This window comes from Callospermophilus lateralis, chromosome 11 (genome assembly GCF_048772815.1).
Source record: "Callospermophilus lateralis isolate mCalLat2 chromosome 11, mCalLat2.hap1, whole genome shotgun sequence".
Taxonomy (NCBI): Eukaryota; Metazoa; Chordata; class Mammalia; order Rodentia; family Sciuridae; genus Callospermophilus; species Callospermophilus lateralis.
In genome coordinates this window covers 4,734,158-4,750,593 of record NC_135315.1, presented here as the reverse complement: position 1 = coordinate 4,750,593, position 16,436 = coordinate 4,734,158, and the positions used below count along the sequence as shown (strand labels likewise).

Below are 16,436 nucleotides of genomic sequence, written 5' to 3'. Positions count from 1 at the left end.
TGTTTTTAAAGTGTATTTTTAAGAGATCTGACAAACTACATTCTACTGACTTTCAAAGGAATAAGAATGAAAGAAAACAAAGATAAAACAATGCAAAACACACAAATCCAAATCCAGTTGCTTTATTTAAAATGATGAACAAATTTCATCCCAGTGAAAGTTAAAAATACCAATCCAATGGCAGACCCATAGGCATTCCATGGCAGGCCCACAGTGAGAGGGAGCAGAACCAGGGGTGGCTCAGGATTCTGAAGCCCAGGGCTCAGGAGGCAGCCCAGTTCTTCTGTGGTTTCCTGTCACCCGCCGGCCAGGGCTGGTTCTCCACCAGGGAGATTTGCAGGGGCTAGGATTCAAGGGTTTGAACTTACAGGGAGACAAAGTTGAGAGCTACCACCTAGGGGCCCATTTCATCTAGTTTTGCTGAAAACAATGTAACATGATGTAACATCTTCACAAAAGACAGGAAGGGATGGGCAGGAGCAGCCAGACCATCACACATCAAAACCACTTCTTTGGGAAAGCTACACACAGCCTGAAGAACCCATAGCCACACGCCCCTGTTACTTCCCACACAGTACTTTTTACCACAGTGCAAGGTTCTGTTCCATCCCACACTCTGGCCCAAAGTCCTTGGCTCAAGGCCGAGACTAAGTTTATAAAGCACTTGCACCAGCACCTTCCCCTGCCCACCCTTAGTTTAGAAACCTTAAACCACTCCACAGAGAAGCCGTGGGTGGACTCAGGCATGCTGGCCGCTAGCTAGCTGAGGTGGTCCTTCAGGAGGAGCTATCGAACCTGCATTCAGCGTGGCAGACACTTGCTTTTCTAGTTGTGTTAATGAGACAGACTGGTGCTAATGAGACCCCCTGGGTCTCCCTGCCCTGACCAGCCACCCTGATGAACACACAGTCACTGTCCATTAAGGTCAGGGGCCCAGGCTTGTCCCAGCACCAGATCTGCTGAGCACTTGAATCACTGAAGAAGTGGGCAGCCATGTAGAACGAGATGTGAACAGTGCCCCAGCTTCAGCAGCCCTCCCTTCAAGGGAAACACCATGAACACCCCAGGACCACTCTGGGGACAATGCGCAGCACTGGATTCTCCCATTTCTGAAGACCCAAGGCCCTCAAGGTGTCTGTGCCCCCACTCCTATTGCTCCTACCCAGCTCCTCCCTATCAGGTGGTCACTGGTGTGAAATTCCTTCTCCCAGGACCCACTATCTGGGAGAACAACCCCTGGAAATGGGGGGATGCAGCCATCCTCTCCTTCCTTCCTGCTGACACCATTCAAGGACTAGGGAATACTGACATGTGAGCCCTCCCCCACCTGCTCCCCACTCCACAGGGTTCTCCCCCTGGCTCCTGCTCTGCTTCCACAACAGAGTGCCTGGCTGGCCCACGGAGCACTACGTGGGGGAGAGGATGATGAGTCCCTTGCCAGGCTACAACCAATAAAACGCTCTGCAGCTATCTGGGCTGGCAAGAGTCGAACAGCAGCACATAATCTGTACCACCCAAACACTTTCAGGAGAGGTGGCGGTGCCTAGGTCCCTCATTCCTGGTGGTGTTTAGTAACCAGGAGTCAACTTTGGTATCTGGAGAAATAAGTGAGTACATGATCTTTCCCTTTCCAATTCCTGCCCCATTTCCCAGGCCACTGGCAACGTGTCCCTCCATGCCCCTGGTGGCAAAGGGCCCCCTTTGGGTGTTTTTTGTTTTAAACTGAAGTTTAAAGGGGAGCACTTGGTACAGGACAAGCAGAAAGCCCAGTAGCAATGCTGGGGAAAAGAAAAAGCTTTTGGAAGATGATAAGACTATTAAAAATAAATAAAAAAGCAGGAGGAGGAACACCATTCAGATATTTCTGCGGGGATTACGGGATTACCCGTGCAGGGTTGACCCACGCCTGAATATGTCCTGCCCACTGTGGGAGCATAGGGAGCTGCTGCTGGAAGGGAAGTCAGGAGACACCTGCAGCCACGGTGTTGCCCCGGAGGAAGAGAAAGGCTCTCCCACCAGCCCAGGGTGAACTTGCGTTGGCATTTCACGTTGCAGAAACCTGGTACCAAGAGAAACCAGAGGACCAACGTCCTCAAGTAAAGCCACAGGACATAGAGGCAGAAAATGACAGCCCAAATGCTAAGAGGGTACTGTCTGGGTCCTCTGATCATTCCTGTTTTAGGGGATTCTGAGAGGCAGCACCACACCATGCCAACATTTCTGCCTGGGCGCCTCTCACCCAAACTCCAGCAAAACAGTGTGGTGCCTCTGACTGTGTGACTGGGCAAGGCCTTGAAAACCCCTGCTATTCTGATTTAAATTCACTTGGCTTCAGGAACAGATTAAGGCAAGCAGGTGAATCTAGAGGGCAAGAGGGGAAACCTGCTGGTTGATCCCAAATACTCCACCAGAGCTATTCAGAAGTATCCACAGATCCCAAAGACTAGAAGCACCATTTCCAAAATTTCTTTCCTGAATGTAACATAAGTTGCCCACTTGATGTCTGCAGGTCAAATAAAGGGGACACCAGACATGAAGTCCCTTACAGAATGGGAGCTTCTTGTTCATGGGTCACACTGGGGGAAGAATGGAACCCATGGATTAGAACCTGGCCTATTTATAATTCAAGTTCTAAGACAAAAACACAATCAACACCTTTCCCAGTCTTCACAAACAGAAGACGTGAATGTGGGCCCCCCCCCCAACACACCGTACAAAAATGCCTGAACTTGAGAGCCTTCTGGAGAAAGATGAGGAATCGTACAGCAGGACTGCGCAGGGGCGGTGGTGCTGGGCACGCGGCTGGGCCCTGCCCCTGAAGGTCTCTGGACCAGTGGTGACATCCAGGAAGGCAGCACACGCTCACAGTACTTTTTACACACGAGAGGTTCACACACAGGTGGGACAACATCCACTTGCCACTCTTAGTGTCTCTGCTTGTACAAAGGCAGCAGTTCCTTACCAACAGTAGTGAGGTGACAGACACAGTAAGACGCTGAGTGAACTGCACCCCTCCGGCCTGTGGTTCTGATCAGACAACCCAGGACTTCTTCCCAACAGCATGGCAGCTCCAGCGTGTCACAGAGCTGGCAGAGCTTTCTGACTTCTTGACAATCTAGTCTTGGGAAGCAGTAAAACCAGCATTCGGCTGAAGACAGGAGCTCAGACCAAAGAAGGAAGATCCAAATTCAAAGAAGACAGAGGAGAAGGTAGGAGCAGAAGACGTGAGAACTGAGCAGGGTGGCAGCCACCAGTGTACACAGGAGCCACCTCAAGGAGCGTCTCTCTATCTGCTCAGGGATGAGCCCGGCCTCCACAAGTGTCCCTAATCCTGCCAAGGGAAGCACAACTGCCTGTAATCAGCATGTGGAGAGAGAGCACAGCTGGGCACAAAGCTGGTGAGAAGGTTAGCAGAAGAACCCCCAAGGACCTGTGTTGAAGCAATGGCAGGGCTTTCTCTAAAAATCTTTCTGTTCTGGTAGTTCTAGCGACTGAGCTACATTCCCAGTCCTTTCTTATTTTGAGGCAGGGTCTTGCAAAGTTGCCTGGGCTGGCCTTAAACTTGTGATCTTCCTGCCTCAGCCTCCTGAGTTGCTGAGATTACAGGTATGCAGGACAGCACACAGCCTCTAAAAACCTTCCCAACAATCACAAAGGCACATACCAAGCACGGATCTAACAGATATAACAATAGAAACAGCTTAGGAAGGCAAGAGAAGAGACCTTAAGTGTGGCTGTGAAAGGGACAGCAGGGCCAAGAATCGCATTCCAGCCTGGTTAACCCACTTGAGTAAGAATTACAGCCGGACCAGGGAACCCAGAAAAGACAACAGAAAGGGAACGTGGGCCCCAAGTTTCATGAAGCTAACCTGCTCAGAGATAAAAGGTAACATGAGGTGACCTGTACCGGTTAGGACATAAGACCCAGAGTCTTAACAAACGTCAGCATTTTATCACCTTCCCACAACCTCCCCGTTTAACACCCTGACCAGCACCTTGAAACAGGAACTCAGATTTAAAGACCTCAGACACACAAACTGAACACCCTCTGTTGTGGGCAAAAGGAATAAGGGCAGGTGTTGGCAAATACATTGTAACTAATTCTGAAGTTTTAGATCCAATCTTGTTTCAAAAAAAAATATAAACTTGGAAATGGGATTAAGATGTTGTAGAAAACTTGAGCAATTTGCTGCTGTCCAACTTGGCCCGAGGACTCAAAGCAGCCACAGCAAACTGGGAGGAGAGGCAGGCGGCTCTGCCTCAGGGTCCCCATTCACTGCTCCAGCTGCCACCTCATCACCAGGACCCACCAGCAGGGAAAGCGATTTCCATACAGACCACAGGAGAGAGCAAAATGGCGGTCTGGTACTCCCAAAGGAAAAATGTCAGGTGTAAAATGGACTCATCTTTATTAAATAGTGTAAAGGGTCTCCTTGGCACCACTCACACTCTTGCCTTTTTTATGATAAAACAAGCCTCCTCAATTTGCATAGGTAGCAGAGAAAAAGCTACTGCAGCCAACGCCGAGTGAGCGGTCCCGTTCCAAGAGTGTCCTCCTCCTCTGGCATGCGTCAGCCCCCTCCTGGTCTGTAGGATCCCAACAGGCTGCCCTCCCTGGGCCCTGCCCTCGCCGTGAGCACGTCCCTGAATACAACAGCCGTGCTTGTCACCTGGAAGAGCTGCGCTCCTTGCTCACGCAGTCGTCCTGTGAGGTGGTGTCCCCGTTTCCCACCATGCTGCATGTCCTCCTCTTCTTCCTGCGGTGCATTGTCCCCTCACCTTCAGACCCAGACTCACACTGCACACAGGAAAGAAAAGCAAGGGTTCAGCCTGGGTGGACCCCACTTCACCGATAAATCTAGAACCACAAAAAGAGCAGAGATCCTGTCCCCTTTCTCCAAGAAGCAAAGCAGCCATCGATGGCGGCTCTGCCAGTCTAGCATCAACCTCTGTGGATGCTTCTGGCTCCCTATGAATCACAGATTCACTAAGGTGCCAAAGTTCCCCTGCTCCACTGGCCTCTCACCAAAGGTTTATGGGTTGAAATCAAGCTGGCATTCTGAAATTGCATTACAGAATTTCACTCCTCCAACAAAGAGCTCAATGTGTAAAAGAACACAAGTACAATGACATTAAGAGACAAATTTCAGCTGGGTGCAATGGCGCATACTTGTAATCCCAGCAGATCAGGAGGCTGAGGCAGGAGGATCGAGGGTTCAAAGCCAGCCTCAGCAAAAGCGAGGTACTAAGCAATTCAATGAGATCCTGTCTCTAAATAAAAAATACAAAATAGGGCTGGAGATATAGTCCAGTGGTTGAGTGCCCCTGAGTTCAATCCCTGGTACCAAAAAAAGACACAAATTTCCTGTGTGAAGGGTGTATCCCTTACCCAATATTACTCTTACCTTAAAGCAGTCCATTGGGTCTGCTGAGTTTCTAGGCTTACAATTTACCACCTCAAGGGCTTTGATGTGATGTGAGTTTGAATTCTGACACCGTTTGCTAGCTGTGTGATTTTGGGTTATCTACTGATTCCCCAAACAACCAAATGTTCATGTACACATGGAAAGCTGTGGCATGGGCAGAGTTCAGGGCTAGGCAGGAATGGTGGCACTTGTGGTGCTTGAAAGAAGGAGAAAACTCTTCACAGCCTCTTTCTCCTGCACTGGTCTGCAGGGTACCCTGAGCTCAAGGGCACAGTGCAGGCAAGCTGGGCCTTACCTCTGAGTCTGAGTCAGAGGAGCTGGAGCTGGAGGAGCTGGAAGAGTCGCTGGAGCTGTCGGAAGCGATGCCTGTGGACTCCTGGAGGTCAACCGCATCTGCCAGGACTGCCAGCTCAGGGTGCTCCTGCTTCAAGATCCTGAGAGGCAAGAGACACCCTTCTCAGTGCTGTCACAGGTGGCAACGCCCACACACAGTAACTCCAAGTGGAGTCCTGCATCACTTAGAAATACCTAGAAAGACCCAGGGATTGGCAGAAGGCTGCTGTACAACGGCAAGGAAGCACAGCCCCGGCAGGGCGCAGACCCTCCTAGACTACCCACATTTTTCTAAAAGAAAATGACATTCTAGTGCCACGCGATCCATCACTACCCACAGGATGAGCAGCTGGGCCACCACAATAGGGGTAGCACCCCCCAAGCTTGCCTTGGTTCTTCCCTTGGGAGAAACAGCTCCTCTTCTACTTTTATTTTTTTCCTGAAACTTTCTTAGCTAGTTCTTAGTTTTTAGACCTCTCCTTTCCACAGCACAGCCCTAATGAGTCGGGTTTGGTTAGACTCTACTAGTTAGAGCAGAAACAATTAGGATTATAAGAAATTAGGTGTCAAACAAGAGAGACCACCCCCCGCACTTGAAAGATGAGCTGAACGGGCATCAAGAGCAGCCGCCCGCCACAAAAGACCTGCTGTACATAAGGCCTTGGAGTGACAGGGCCACAGCACTCTGCTGCCTGCAGGGCAGAGGAGGTGGGCCTCAAGTGCTGAGTCGGGGAACAGAAGCCACCACCCTTGCTGGCCCTCTCAGCAGGGAGGAGCACTGAACGAGCCAGAATCCCTCTCTTACCCCGAGAGCTGGTCCCTCCAGGTCAGGGTTGGGACACAGTGGCACGGGGTGGCTGGGGGTGGCTTGCACTGCCGCTGCCCGTGCTGTATCTGTTCTGTGGATAAACAGAGGAGCTAAGTCTCCAGGGCAGTCACCTCACTCATAAGAACTGAAGGCAGTAAGTTCAAATGGGAATAATATGTCTGGGTAAGAAAAAGAAATAACCAAAATAAAACCTAAACAAAAGGGCTTCTTTTGCTAGTGCTAGCCTTGAAAACCAAACAAAAACAAAAACAAAAAAAAACAAAGCAAAACAAGAAACGATCCCAATCGTGAGCATGTTTTGTCGGAGTGGCTTTGATAGAACATGCAGAGCCTCACCCTGCCACCTGGAGGCTGGCAAGCGTCCTGAGCACCAGCCCTGACCTTGGTCCCTCTCTCTGCTCCCTGTCAGGTGTGCAGCCCCAGCTTTGCCCGGGCCTCTCTAAAGTCAGCACATGGTACTGCAGTTGTGGACTCTTGCCATTTTACCTCTGGGGTAGCAATTAGAACAAAGCAAAATAAGAATCAAAAAGGTTCTCACCTATACCATTTCCTTGATAACTTTGGCCTCCCTCTTACCGTCTTGTGCCACACAACAGGGAAGTTGGTGCTGCTGGCAAAATTCTGGGTGATAGCAATGGTGGTGTCAAGATTGAGAACAACATGCCACCAGCCTCCTGAAATCCAACAAATAAACAGTCAACAGGGTTTGGTCTTACACACAAACACCCTGGGACACCTATTCCAGAAATCGGGCCTTCCTATCCATAAGGGACAGCTCAGACACGACAGTGTAGTAAACTGCTCCTGACCCAGGGATAAGTGTAAATAAAATTTTACTGGAACACAGCTACACTTGATCCGTTTTGAACATTTATAGATATTTTCCAAAGAGCAGAGTCGAGTGATTGTGAGAGACTGTGTGGCTCACAGGGTCTAAAATATCCACTCTCTGACCATTTATGGAAAAAGTTTATTGACCCCTGGTAATCCAAAGCTGTAGCCCAAAGGTGGAAAGTTCTTCAACTTCTAGGAAGAGAACACCCACCTCAAATACTTTTACTCTTGTAAGCTTCACCTATCAAAGTGTGCTTGTCTGATGTGGAGATATATATCCAAAGTGAGTAGGCAATGTGAAATATAGTAAATTATTTTAGCAGGAAAAAAAAATGAGTAGACAAATTACTGCAATCAAAAAATGTACTTGGGGGCTGGGATTATAGCTCAGTGGTAGAGTGGTTGCCTAGCACGTGCAAGGACCTGGGTTAGGTCCTCAGCACCATATAAAAATAAATAAAGGTATTGTGTCCAACTAGAACTAAAACATAAGTATTCTAAAAAAATATGTACTTGGGCCTCGTGTGGTGGTGCACATATGTAATCCCAGTGATTCAAGAAGCTGAGGCAGGAGATTGCAAATTCTAGGGCAGCCTGGGCAACTTAGTGAGAGAGACCCTGTCTCAAAATTAAACAAACAAACAAACAAACAAACAAACAAAAAGGGCTGGGGATGGAGCTCAGTGGTAGAGCTTCCTTTAGGTTTGAGACCCAGTACTGAAAACACCTGTCATAACGCCCCCAAAACCAGAGAATGTTTTTCTTCCAGCTCATCTATACCTGGTACAAAGACAGTCTCTCCTGGTTTTTGTAAGATTTCCAGAGGTTTGAAATCAGGTGGCCAGGTTGAAAGCTGTGTTCGGGGATAAATAACATTAAACCAGGTAATTGCTTCGTCTTGCTGGTTCCCTCCTTCTTCTCGGGTCACCTTGATGAGTTCTCGGGGAGTACTTGTTGGGAACAGACACCAGCGCTTGTGGCCCTGAACCAAGGCATTCCAGGCACTGGTTCCCAGAGGGTCAATGTGAATCCCAGTTCCAGAACGCGGTGGCCCCATCACAAACCACCTATAGGATAGAAACACCCAAGACAGGAAAGGTGACTTAATTATGCATACAGGACACAGAAGAAAGTTTTAACTATATATTATATTATGCATATGGCTTTTTCTTCATTTCTGAGACTGTACGCATTCTGATACGTAGACATATTAAGTGAACTGTGTGAGGACTGATATCACAGAAAAAAGAAAAAATTACTGATATAGTTTATTGCTAAACTGTAATTATTAAAACTTCCCTAAGACATCAGTGGTTCAGCTTTAATTGCACACTTAAGTCTCCTGGGGAGTTTTAGGATTGACTAGCCAATAGACCCTAGACTAGTTAAATCACAATCTCCTCCTAGTGGGTCCCTAAATGACTTAGTGTTCAGCCAAGGGAGAGCCGCTCACTCACTTTTCCAGAAGAAGGTCGGCACACTGAACTCTGCTACCCAAGGCTGGTGTAGATGAGATGGGAACCACTGAGCTACGGAATACTTTACCTGTATGGCGGCCTGCGCTTCTCTCCTGCATACTGGAAAAGGTCATCAGTGAAAAACTTGGGCACCTTATAGTCTTCCAAAAGTTTTCTTCTTTTGGGGTGTTCACCATAGCTGCTGTCAAAGATGTAGAGGGGGCTGTCATCCCGGGTGCTCTCCATGTACTCGATGTAGTACTTCATCTTCATCTTGACCGAGTAGCCATCATTATCCTCGCCACACTTGAACTTCTGGTTCCGGTATTTCCTTTTCAGGCGCTCCAGAGTCCATTTCTCCTGCGCAGACCAGCCCTCTTGGGCATTCAGCAGAACCACGGGCTTGTAAGGTCTTTCGTATCGCTCAACAAATTCTTCCACCGACAGCTGTAAAGCGTCCGCCCTTTCCACGTTATCCTGAGGGAACCAGAAAAGGCCTGTCCAGTTAGAAAATGGGCCCGGAGGCAGATAAGGACGTCCCCCAAGACCAACCAGCAATGACAGACGTCGGCGACCTCCGACACAGGCTCCGGAGGGGGCCACGTGCTGTGCGTAACTCGCACTCAGAGCCGCCGCCGCCGGAGGCCGCCCCGCTCCCGCAGGCCCACGCCCGGCCCGCGACCCCGGGCCCGCTCACCGCCACGGCCGCCGGGCTCAGCGAGAAGCTCTCGTAGTAGTTGTGCCGCGTCCAGTCCAGCGAGTCCTTGAGCTCCGGCCGCGCACTGCGCTTGGCCTCGCGGATGCGCTTCTTGCTCTTGTGGTTCATCCTGCGAGGTCACCAGCTGGTTCCGCGACGACCTCGGCGCAGCTCGCTTCCTGCCGCTAATGCGCCCCTCCCTGGCCCGGGCGTCGGCACCGAGACGCCCTTCGCTCCGGCCCGGCGCCTTTAAAATCGCCTTCCAGAAAATTCACTCCTCAGCCACCTCCCGAGTCGCGGGTTGGGCGTGCGGCGGCCGTCCTCCCCGCCCCGCCGCCCGTCGCGGTTCGCCATTGGCCTCGGCGCCTCCCGGGTACGCCCTCACACGCGCCGGGCGGGCGCCATGTTGGGAAGGTCGCATCGGCCACCGCCCCGCCCCGCTTCCGGCGAGCTACCACTTCCGGCCGTGCGTGGCCACCCCACCACCAGCTTCCGGCCGGGACCCCGCCCATGCTCCTCTCCTGAATCTCGTCAAGCTGGCTTCCTGCTTTCTCTGTGCCTCTTCCTCCTGACTCCTGCGACTCCCCACCCCCACCCCCACGCGAGTTCGGCCTTTCCCCTCTTGCGGCCTGGAGGGACGGCGGAAGGCCGCGTAGCACCTGGCGCCCGGGAAGCGGTCCCTGACGGCCTGGCGGCCCCGCGCCCTCCGCCGACCCCCGCGTGCCCGCGGCCTGCCGATTCTCCTTTGGGCGCGCGCGGTCTTCCAGGACATGTGGCCCGTGCCCAGCGCTTCCGCTTCTCGGAGGAGCGGGGCCCGGGAGCCCGCGGGGCCGAGCTGGAGGTCCGCGTCCCGCAGGTGTGTGCAGCCGAGGCGTCGCGGCTTTGGATTGGCTCCCGAGCAGGAGCAGCCCCTCTGCAGTGAGGCCTTCGGGGACCGTGATAGCAACGGGGCTTCTCCGCACAGAGCGTTTTCTGCCAGCAGAGTGGCTCTCGACTCCTAACTTTAATCTTCATCTTGTCGAAAGACTTCCCTTTTCTTCACTTTTTCTTTTTCTTAGTGGTGATGATACTGGGTTTGAACCCAGGGGCGCTCTACCACCGAGCTACATCCCCAGCCCTTTTTATTTTAAGGCAATCTTTAAATTTCTGAGACTGGCCTCAAACTTGAGATCCTCCAGCATTAGCCTCCAGGGTTGCTGGGATTCTAAACGTGGCCACCAGGCCTGACTAAAAGGCTTCAATTTTTTAACACATTTAGTGCTGACACTCTTAGTGAGGCCATGGCCTCAGACATGCTAGACAAGCGCTCTGCCACTGAGCTGCACCCCTAGTCGTAGATTTTTCACTACTTTTCCCGCCCTCATTGTCCAAATAAATGGGTGTATTCTTGCTTCTTTCTTTGAGCTCATGGCTGCCACACACTCTGAATAATTTTTGAGCATTTTCACGTTGTAGTTTCATTTGATGTTAATGGCAGCCTGTGAGGTAGGTATTAGAATCCGCACATTAGAGGAAGGAACAGCTTGAGAAGTTAAGACTAGAGTTGAACGAACCAGTTTCTGGTAATATCCAATCGGATTCACATTTTAAAAACTTCCTAAATTTAGAACCCGAGCTTGCCCAACTATCTTCTGCTCAGATGTCTTTCGCTGAATCTTTATTTTCCTTCTGGGTAAAATTTACAGGCCAGGCCCCTATTCATGTTGTACCCCTATATTTAGTGCTTAAGATATTTTAGGCACTAATGTTTTTTATTAGATCGAGTGATGAAGATTTTGTCTGTGGACTGATTTTAGGTCTTTAGCTTTTTTCTACCACTCCACCAGGGGGCACCCTTTGCTCTTTAGACAGAAGAGAAGTTTTGCTGCAACATTGGGTACTTTGTGCCTTTCATCTCACCCAATTGAGATGGTATTTTGAAGCTGAGAAAACTGAAGCACTGACCAGTTGAATTAACCTGTGTCACACACTTGGTAAATTACGAATCTGTAATGTTTTTGAACTGAGGAAGACTCATTCCCTTTCAACCCAATTCAGCTCCATTTTATGTCTCCCTAGGGCCATACTACTTGCCATCAGCAGATTGTTATGTTGTGCTGAAAATCCCAGTATCTTCTGCATTTAGAATAAATTCTCAACTTTTGAGGCCCATGAATCAGGTCTCTGTCTTATCTCTGACTTGCACTGCACAATGCCTCCAGGTCCCATGCTTGTCCTTCCAGGGCTGTGCAGTCCAGCCAGAAGCCTTGCTTACTTCAGGACCTTTTCCTGAGTCATCTTGCCTCCTTATCATAGTAGCCATCTTGTGGTCTCACCTGTGTCCATATTGCTCCTACATGACTGTTTTGCCGTTTGTAGTGTTTAGCACTAACTTGTAATATATGATTTGCTTATTTGGCCATCTCCTTCCAATAAATAGGGTGTACACATTGCACAAGAGCTATATGCCCAGAAGGGCACTGTTGAAATGCTGTGGAAGGATCGAATGCCTCAAGTGTTTATCAAATGGTTAAAGTTTTATAACCCAAGTTGAGCACTGGTGAACTGTAATTTTTGTAATAGATGCCAGTGCCTGACAGTAATTTCTGTATAAATATTCCAACTTCCAGCAGATGTTTTTATTGACATTCCAAAATATTTTGTTTACCCCCTTCAGATGTTTCTATTGAATTGACTATTACACTTCTAAAGTTCTGAAATAGCCAATAGACTTTTTTTTTTAGGCTCCTGCTTGAAACCAACAGTTTCAACAAACTGCTGGCCTTGATTCAGGGCCAATCAAAATATTCTTTTCAGGTCCTGCATCTCCAATATGGAATGTACGTTTGGCCCTGTGCTGTAGTTCTGGCCCAGTACCTATGGTTTCACAGAAGATCTCTGCCGGGGAAGGCTGTCTTAGAGGTACAATGTCTCCCAAAATGCTGGGTTCAGATTGAAGTTTACATACTTGATATTAGCCCTTGTTAAACATAAAATCAGGTGGTACTTATAATTTTTTGATATTATTCTTTAAAGAGCTTTGCCAGTTAGAAGACCCAGCTAGAAAATTCTTTTAGTTGTTAGACCTGTTTTTAGCCTCAGGAAAGCAATATTGGTAATGCCAGCTAGTTTCCTATGCAAGTCACCATCAAACTAATGATTGTAGATTGTGCTAATAAAGGACTAAACTACAGCAGAAGTATCCCCAACCTACTTCCCTGTACATTCCAATGAAAATGCCTGTTTTCCTCTTTGACCCAGTAGAAATCACAAGGGAATTAACTTTTGCCATAACAAATCCAATAAGCTTCCTAGATGTGTTAACATGTCCATCTTTTGTGTGGTGCTGGGGAATTAGAACCCAGGGTCTTGTGCTTGCAAGGCAAGCACTCTACAACTGAGTTATATCCCTAGCCCAAGCATGTCCATCTTAAAGAATGCAGGGATAAGATCCCAAGTGCTTGCTATTTCCAATTTTATATTCCATGTTTTTTGTTTTTTTAAGATTGGAGCTGGAGTGAGCCTTCCAGGAATTTTGGCTGCAAAGTGTGGTGCTAAAGTAATACTGTCAGACAGCTTAGAGCTGCCTTACTGTCTAGAAATTTGTCAGCAAAGCTGCCAAATGAATAACCTGCCATGTATGCAGGTTGTAGGACTGATCTGGGGTCACATCTCTCAGGATCTTCTGGCCCTACCACCACAAGATATTATTCTTGCATCTGATGTATTCTTTGAGCCAGAAGGTAAGAGTATTTAGTAACAAATTTGGTCAGAAATGCATTGTAGAGGAATCCACTTAAAATGCTTTCTTTCAGACTTTGAAGACATCTTAACTACAGTATACTTCCTGATGCAGAAGAACCCCAAGGTTCAATTGTGGTCTACATACCAAGTTAGAAGGTGAGGGAATAATCCCAGTTTAAGGATGAAATTAAATTATCTCAACAAAACAGAAAAGGCGTAAACTTAAAAAAACGATTTATTTTTTCCTAGTGCTGACTGGTCACTTGAAGCTTTGCTCTACAAGTGGGATATGAAATGTGTCCATATTCCTCTGGAGGCTTTTGATGCAGACAAAGATGATATAGCAGAATCTGCACTTCCAGGAAGACATACTGTTGAAATGCTGGTCATCTCCTTCGCAAAGGACAGTCTCTGAATTATACCTACAAGCTGTTCTGGGACCATGTCAATTTGATTAGCAACCTGGCAACTAGGATCAGGCTACTTCAGCTTCTTGAGGAAAAAAAGTAGGCTTGAAGATGGTCAAATCTGCTGGCCTTTAAAATTGTGATGTGTCACCTAGACAACTTATGGGCAACATAATTATGAAAATAAAACTATGAAGATTAAAAACTTGGAATTGTTCATAGTCATCAATATGGCATTCAGTTAGAAGGGTACTCATAATCTCAAAGTGCTACCTTAAAAAGCATTGATTTTAGGTATTCAACGGGCATTTCCAACATTTTTGTGTAGGGAAGGCAGGTGCTAAACATTTCACCTTCATACTATACAGCCAATGACATAATTGCATAGGCCTTTCAGATAAATGGGTGAAAAAAAACCAAGACATATTCTGAGAAAGGCTAACACCAAGAAAACATTTTAATTAAACTACAGAAACAATGGTTATAGTACAGAATATTCATAAGCAAAACGATACACCATGTTTTTAAGTACTTACAAAGTTACAAACCATTTGCTTCCTTAACATTTTCCATATTTTAAGTTCATACATGAGGATGATCAGATTTACCATGGGGTGGGGGGGGCAGGGGAATAAAGGTGTATTTATCATCAGCTAGATGTGCTCACTGTATGCTCCGTTATTTATATGCAAGGCCCGGGTGACTGGAAGTGCAGTTGTCAGGCATTTTAATAAACTGGACAGCCATTTGTTTCTGCACGACAAGGCATCTTTACACAGGAGCAATCAGGAGAAAACAGGAAACAGCCAAGCACTCTGCACTGCAACACGCCACCTTAACAGCTAACCAGCATTACTCAACTGCTACACAACTGCGCCTAGTGCACAAAAATACATAAGAGAAGAGATTAGAATTGTGTTTGGTAAACAATCCTTTAAAAAAAAAAATCAAGTCTTTTCACCTGAAGTCTTTATACAAATTTGGATTCAGATTACCATTTAGGTCTGAAGGTAAATAACATATAAACAAATTTACACCAACTTTTGTAGGTTTTTAATTTTAAGGAATGAAGGCAATGTTGAGTCAATCTCTTGACAGCTTTAGGCTGTGTGTAATGGCTGCACACGTTTCCTTAAAAGTCAGGAGGCCACAAATTAGGTTACCAATCTGTTTAATTTCAAACAAAAAAAGTCAGCACTATATAAACAAAATGAAATTTTACCTCAAATATCCAATCCAATAATGAAATCTGAAGTCGTTCACCTCACTAAATTACAAGAAATTTGAATAACAGCAACAAAATGGCACATAAAATGAAGTTTGCCACCTGAGGCAAAGATTAAAACAAGTAAAAAGTTAGACAAATGTTACAAAATAACCTTTTCAACAGCCAGTTGCTTGTTCCAAGGACTCTTCGATGGACCGACGGACTGAGTATGTAGTCCTTTTTCCCCCAAGTCCTCTGTTATGCTGCTTTCGGATACATCTAGGTTTGAAAAAAAAAAGGTTCAGTTTACCTTCCAATACTTACAAAGATGTAGTGCACATGGTTTCAGTTTCAGGCATGTACTTACTAAAAGGCTCTGGTGAAACAAGGAGGTTACAGTAAGGTTCCACCCAGCCACTATCCGTTTTTTTTTTTTTTTTTTGTTTTTGTCTTTAAGGCCCAATTAAGAGATTTTTGAAGGCTACCAACAGCATTTAGAAATTTGAATTTTTGGCCGAATAATCAAGGTGGAAAAAGGTAAGGGGGGGAAAAAAAGGAAAAATAAAAAAAAGGGCTGTATCCAAACAAAAACTGGAAATCGGGAAATTATTGTATTCTTTAAGTAACTTATTTTCAAATAAAACATTTGGCAATTGAGATTAACGTCTTTATTGAGCTACTCAGGGCCCTTTCCTTTTAAAAAACAGGACCAAACAATTTGAGAGTTAAAGACACACTATCCTTTCCCCACCCAGTGCAATACCTGCATAAACTTTCTTTTGGGGTTCCAAAAAGTTCATTGCTTCTTAATTGCAATTCGTTTGCCACATCCATTAGAATACGAAGTCCCATCAGTACAACAATAGTTGAACTGATCGTTTGTCTCTAAGAGGATAGTGCATCTTTAACGTTTAAAGACAAACCTGCTCCAATACACGCCCACAGAAACTGGTCCCTGGAGGATCAGCCAAATCAGTTAAAATCTGCAATACTGGCCAATATTCTTTTATCAAACAGGAGACCGCAGCTTTAAAGGGGGAAAATGCAGACGTTGGATAAAAACAGCAAGAAATAGTCATTTTCATCAATAGGTCTCAAACAGCTTACGAACAGCCACTCAGCTAAGCGCCACACTCATGCTCCTGCGACCCCTCGACACGCCCAGCGCAGCCCTCCGCAGCCGGGCGGGCGGCGGCGCCGACATTACCATGTGCTCACGAGGACACGGCGCCCTCCTCCTCCGGAGACTTGGGCGGGCTCTTGGACCGCGAGCGGGACTTGGACTCCCTCTTGGACACTGGCGGCGGGCTTCGGGAGCGGGACCGGGAGCGCGAGCGGGAGCGGGACCGGGACACCGACGACGACTTGGACTTGGACCTGCGCGCCGAGCGGGACTTGGAGGTGGAGCGGCTGCGGGAGCGCGTGCGGGAGCGCGACTTGGAGCGGCTGTAGCGCGAGCGGCTGCGGGAGCGGGACCTGCTGCGACTCCGGGAGCGCGATCGGCGGCGGCGGCGAGGGCTGCG

At 47.7% G+C, this 16,436-nt stretch overlaps 3 protein-coding genes and 1 non-coding gene across 12 annotated transcripts in view; 1 reads left to right on the top strand and 3 right to left on the bottom strand.

Annotated features, from left to right (window-relative positions):
• Window positions 1–106: 106 nt before the first annotated feature.
• Jmjd6 (jumonji domain containing 6, arginine demethylase and lysine hydroxylase) lies at window positions 107–9,928 on the bottom strand. 4 transcript variants are annotated; one of them, XM_076869985.1, is made up of 7 exons: window positions 9,577–9,924; window positions 8,968–9,356; window positions 8,203–8,489; window positions 7,127–7,262; window positions 5,722–5,860; window positions 4,671–4,798; window positions 107–3,331 (listed from the first exon to the last, which is right to left on the bottom strand). In XM_076869985.1, the coding sequence occupies exons 1-7, from the start codon at window positions 9,703–9,705 to the stop codon at window positions 3,295–3,297; spliced, it is 1,245 nt and encodes a 414-aa protein (XP_076726100.1). In that variant the 5' UTR covers window positions 9,706–9,924; the 3' UTR covers window positions 107–3,294. The 4 variants fall into 4 exon arrangements, with proteins under 4 accessions (XP_076726100.1, XP_076726103.1, XP_076726101.1 ...); XM_076869988.2 differs by lacking the exon at window positions 107–3,331 and adding an exon at window positions 6,565–6,653 and having other exon boundaries at window positions 4,393–4,798; window positions 7,165–7,262; window positions 9,577–9,928; XM_076869986.1 differs by lacking the exons at window positions 107–3,331; window positions 4,671–4,798 and adding an exon at window positions 6,565–6,658 and having other exon boundaries at window positions 5,745–5,860; window positions 9,577–9,926.
• Window positions 9,929–10,061: 133 nt separating this feature from the next.
• On the top strand, window positions 10,062–13,918 carry Mettl23 (methyltransferase 23, arginine). The gene is made up of 5 exons (XM_076869255.1): window positions 10,062–10,432; window positions 12,373–12,477; window positions 13,061–13,298; window positions 13,371–13,455; window positions 13,549–13,918. Exons 2-5 carry the CDS (start codon window positions 12,394–12,396, stop codon window positions 13,712–13,714), a joined length of 573 nt encoding a protein of 190 aa, XP_076725370.1. The 5' UTR covers window positions 10,062–10,432; window positions 12,373–12,393; the 3' UTR covers window positions 13,715–13,918.
• Window positions 12,231–12,354, bottom strand: LOC143411087 (small nucleolar RNA SNORA2/SNORA34 family). Its single transcript, XR_013155643.1, has one exon. It is a non-coding gene; the product is annotated as a small nucleolar RNA SNORA2/SNORA34 family (small nucleolar RNA).
• A 214-nt stretch (window positions 13,919–14,132) lies between the features above and the next one.
• Window positions 14,133–16,436, bottom strand: part of Srsf2 (serine and arginine rich splicing factor 2) — a 3,539-nt gene continuing 1,235 nt past the window's right edge. Inside the window, exons 2-3 of one of the 6 annotated variants that reach the window (XR_013092630.1) lie at window positions 15,086–16,431; window positions 14,133–14,583 (exon numbers count right to left, since the gene is read on the bottom strand). Coding sequence is in view for 3 of the 6 variants with exons in the window: in XM_076869252.1 (XP_076725367.1) it covers window positions 16,128–16,431 (304 nt within the window). In the remaining 3 variants the exon portion in view is untranslated. Of the gene's footprint in view, window positions 16,432–16,436 lie in introns of all 6 variants that reach the window. The other 5 variants (XR_013092629.1, XR_013092631.1, XM_076869252.1 and 2 more) reach the window with 5 other exon arrangements.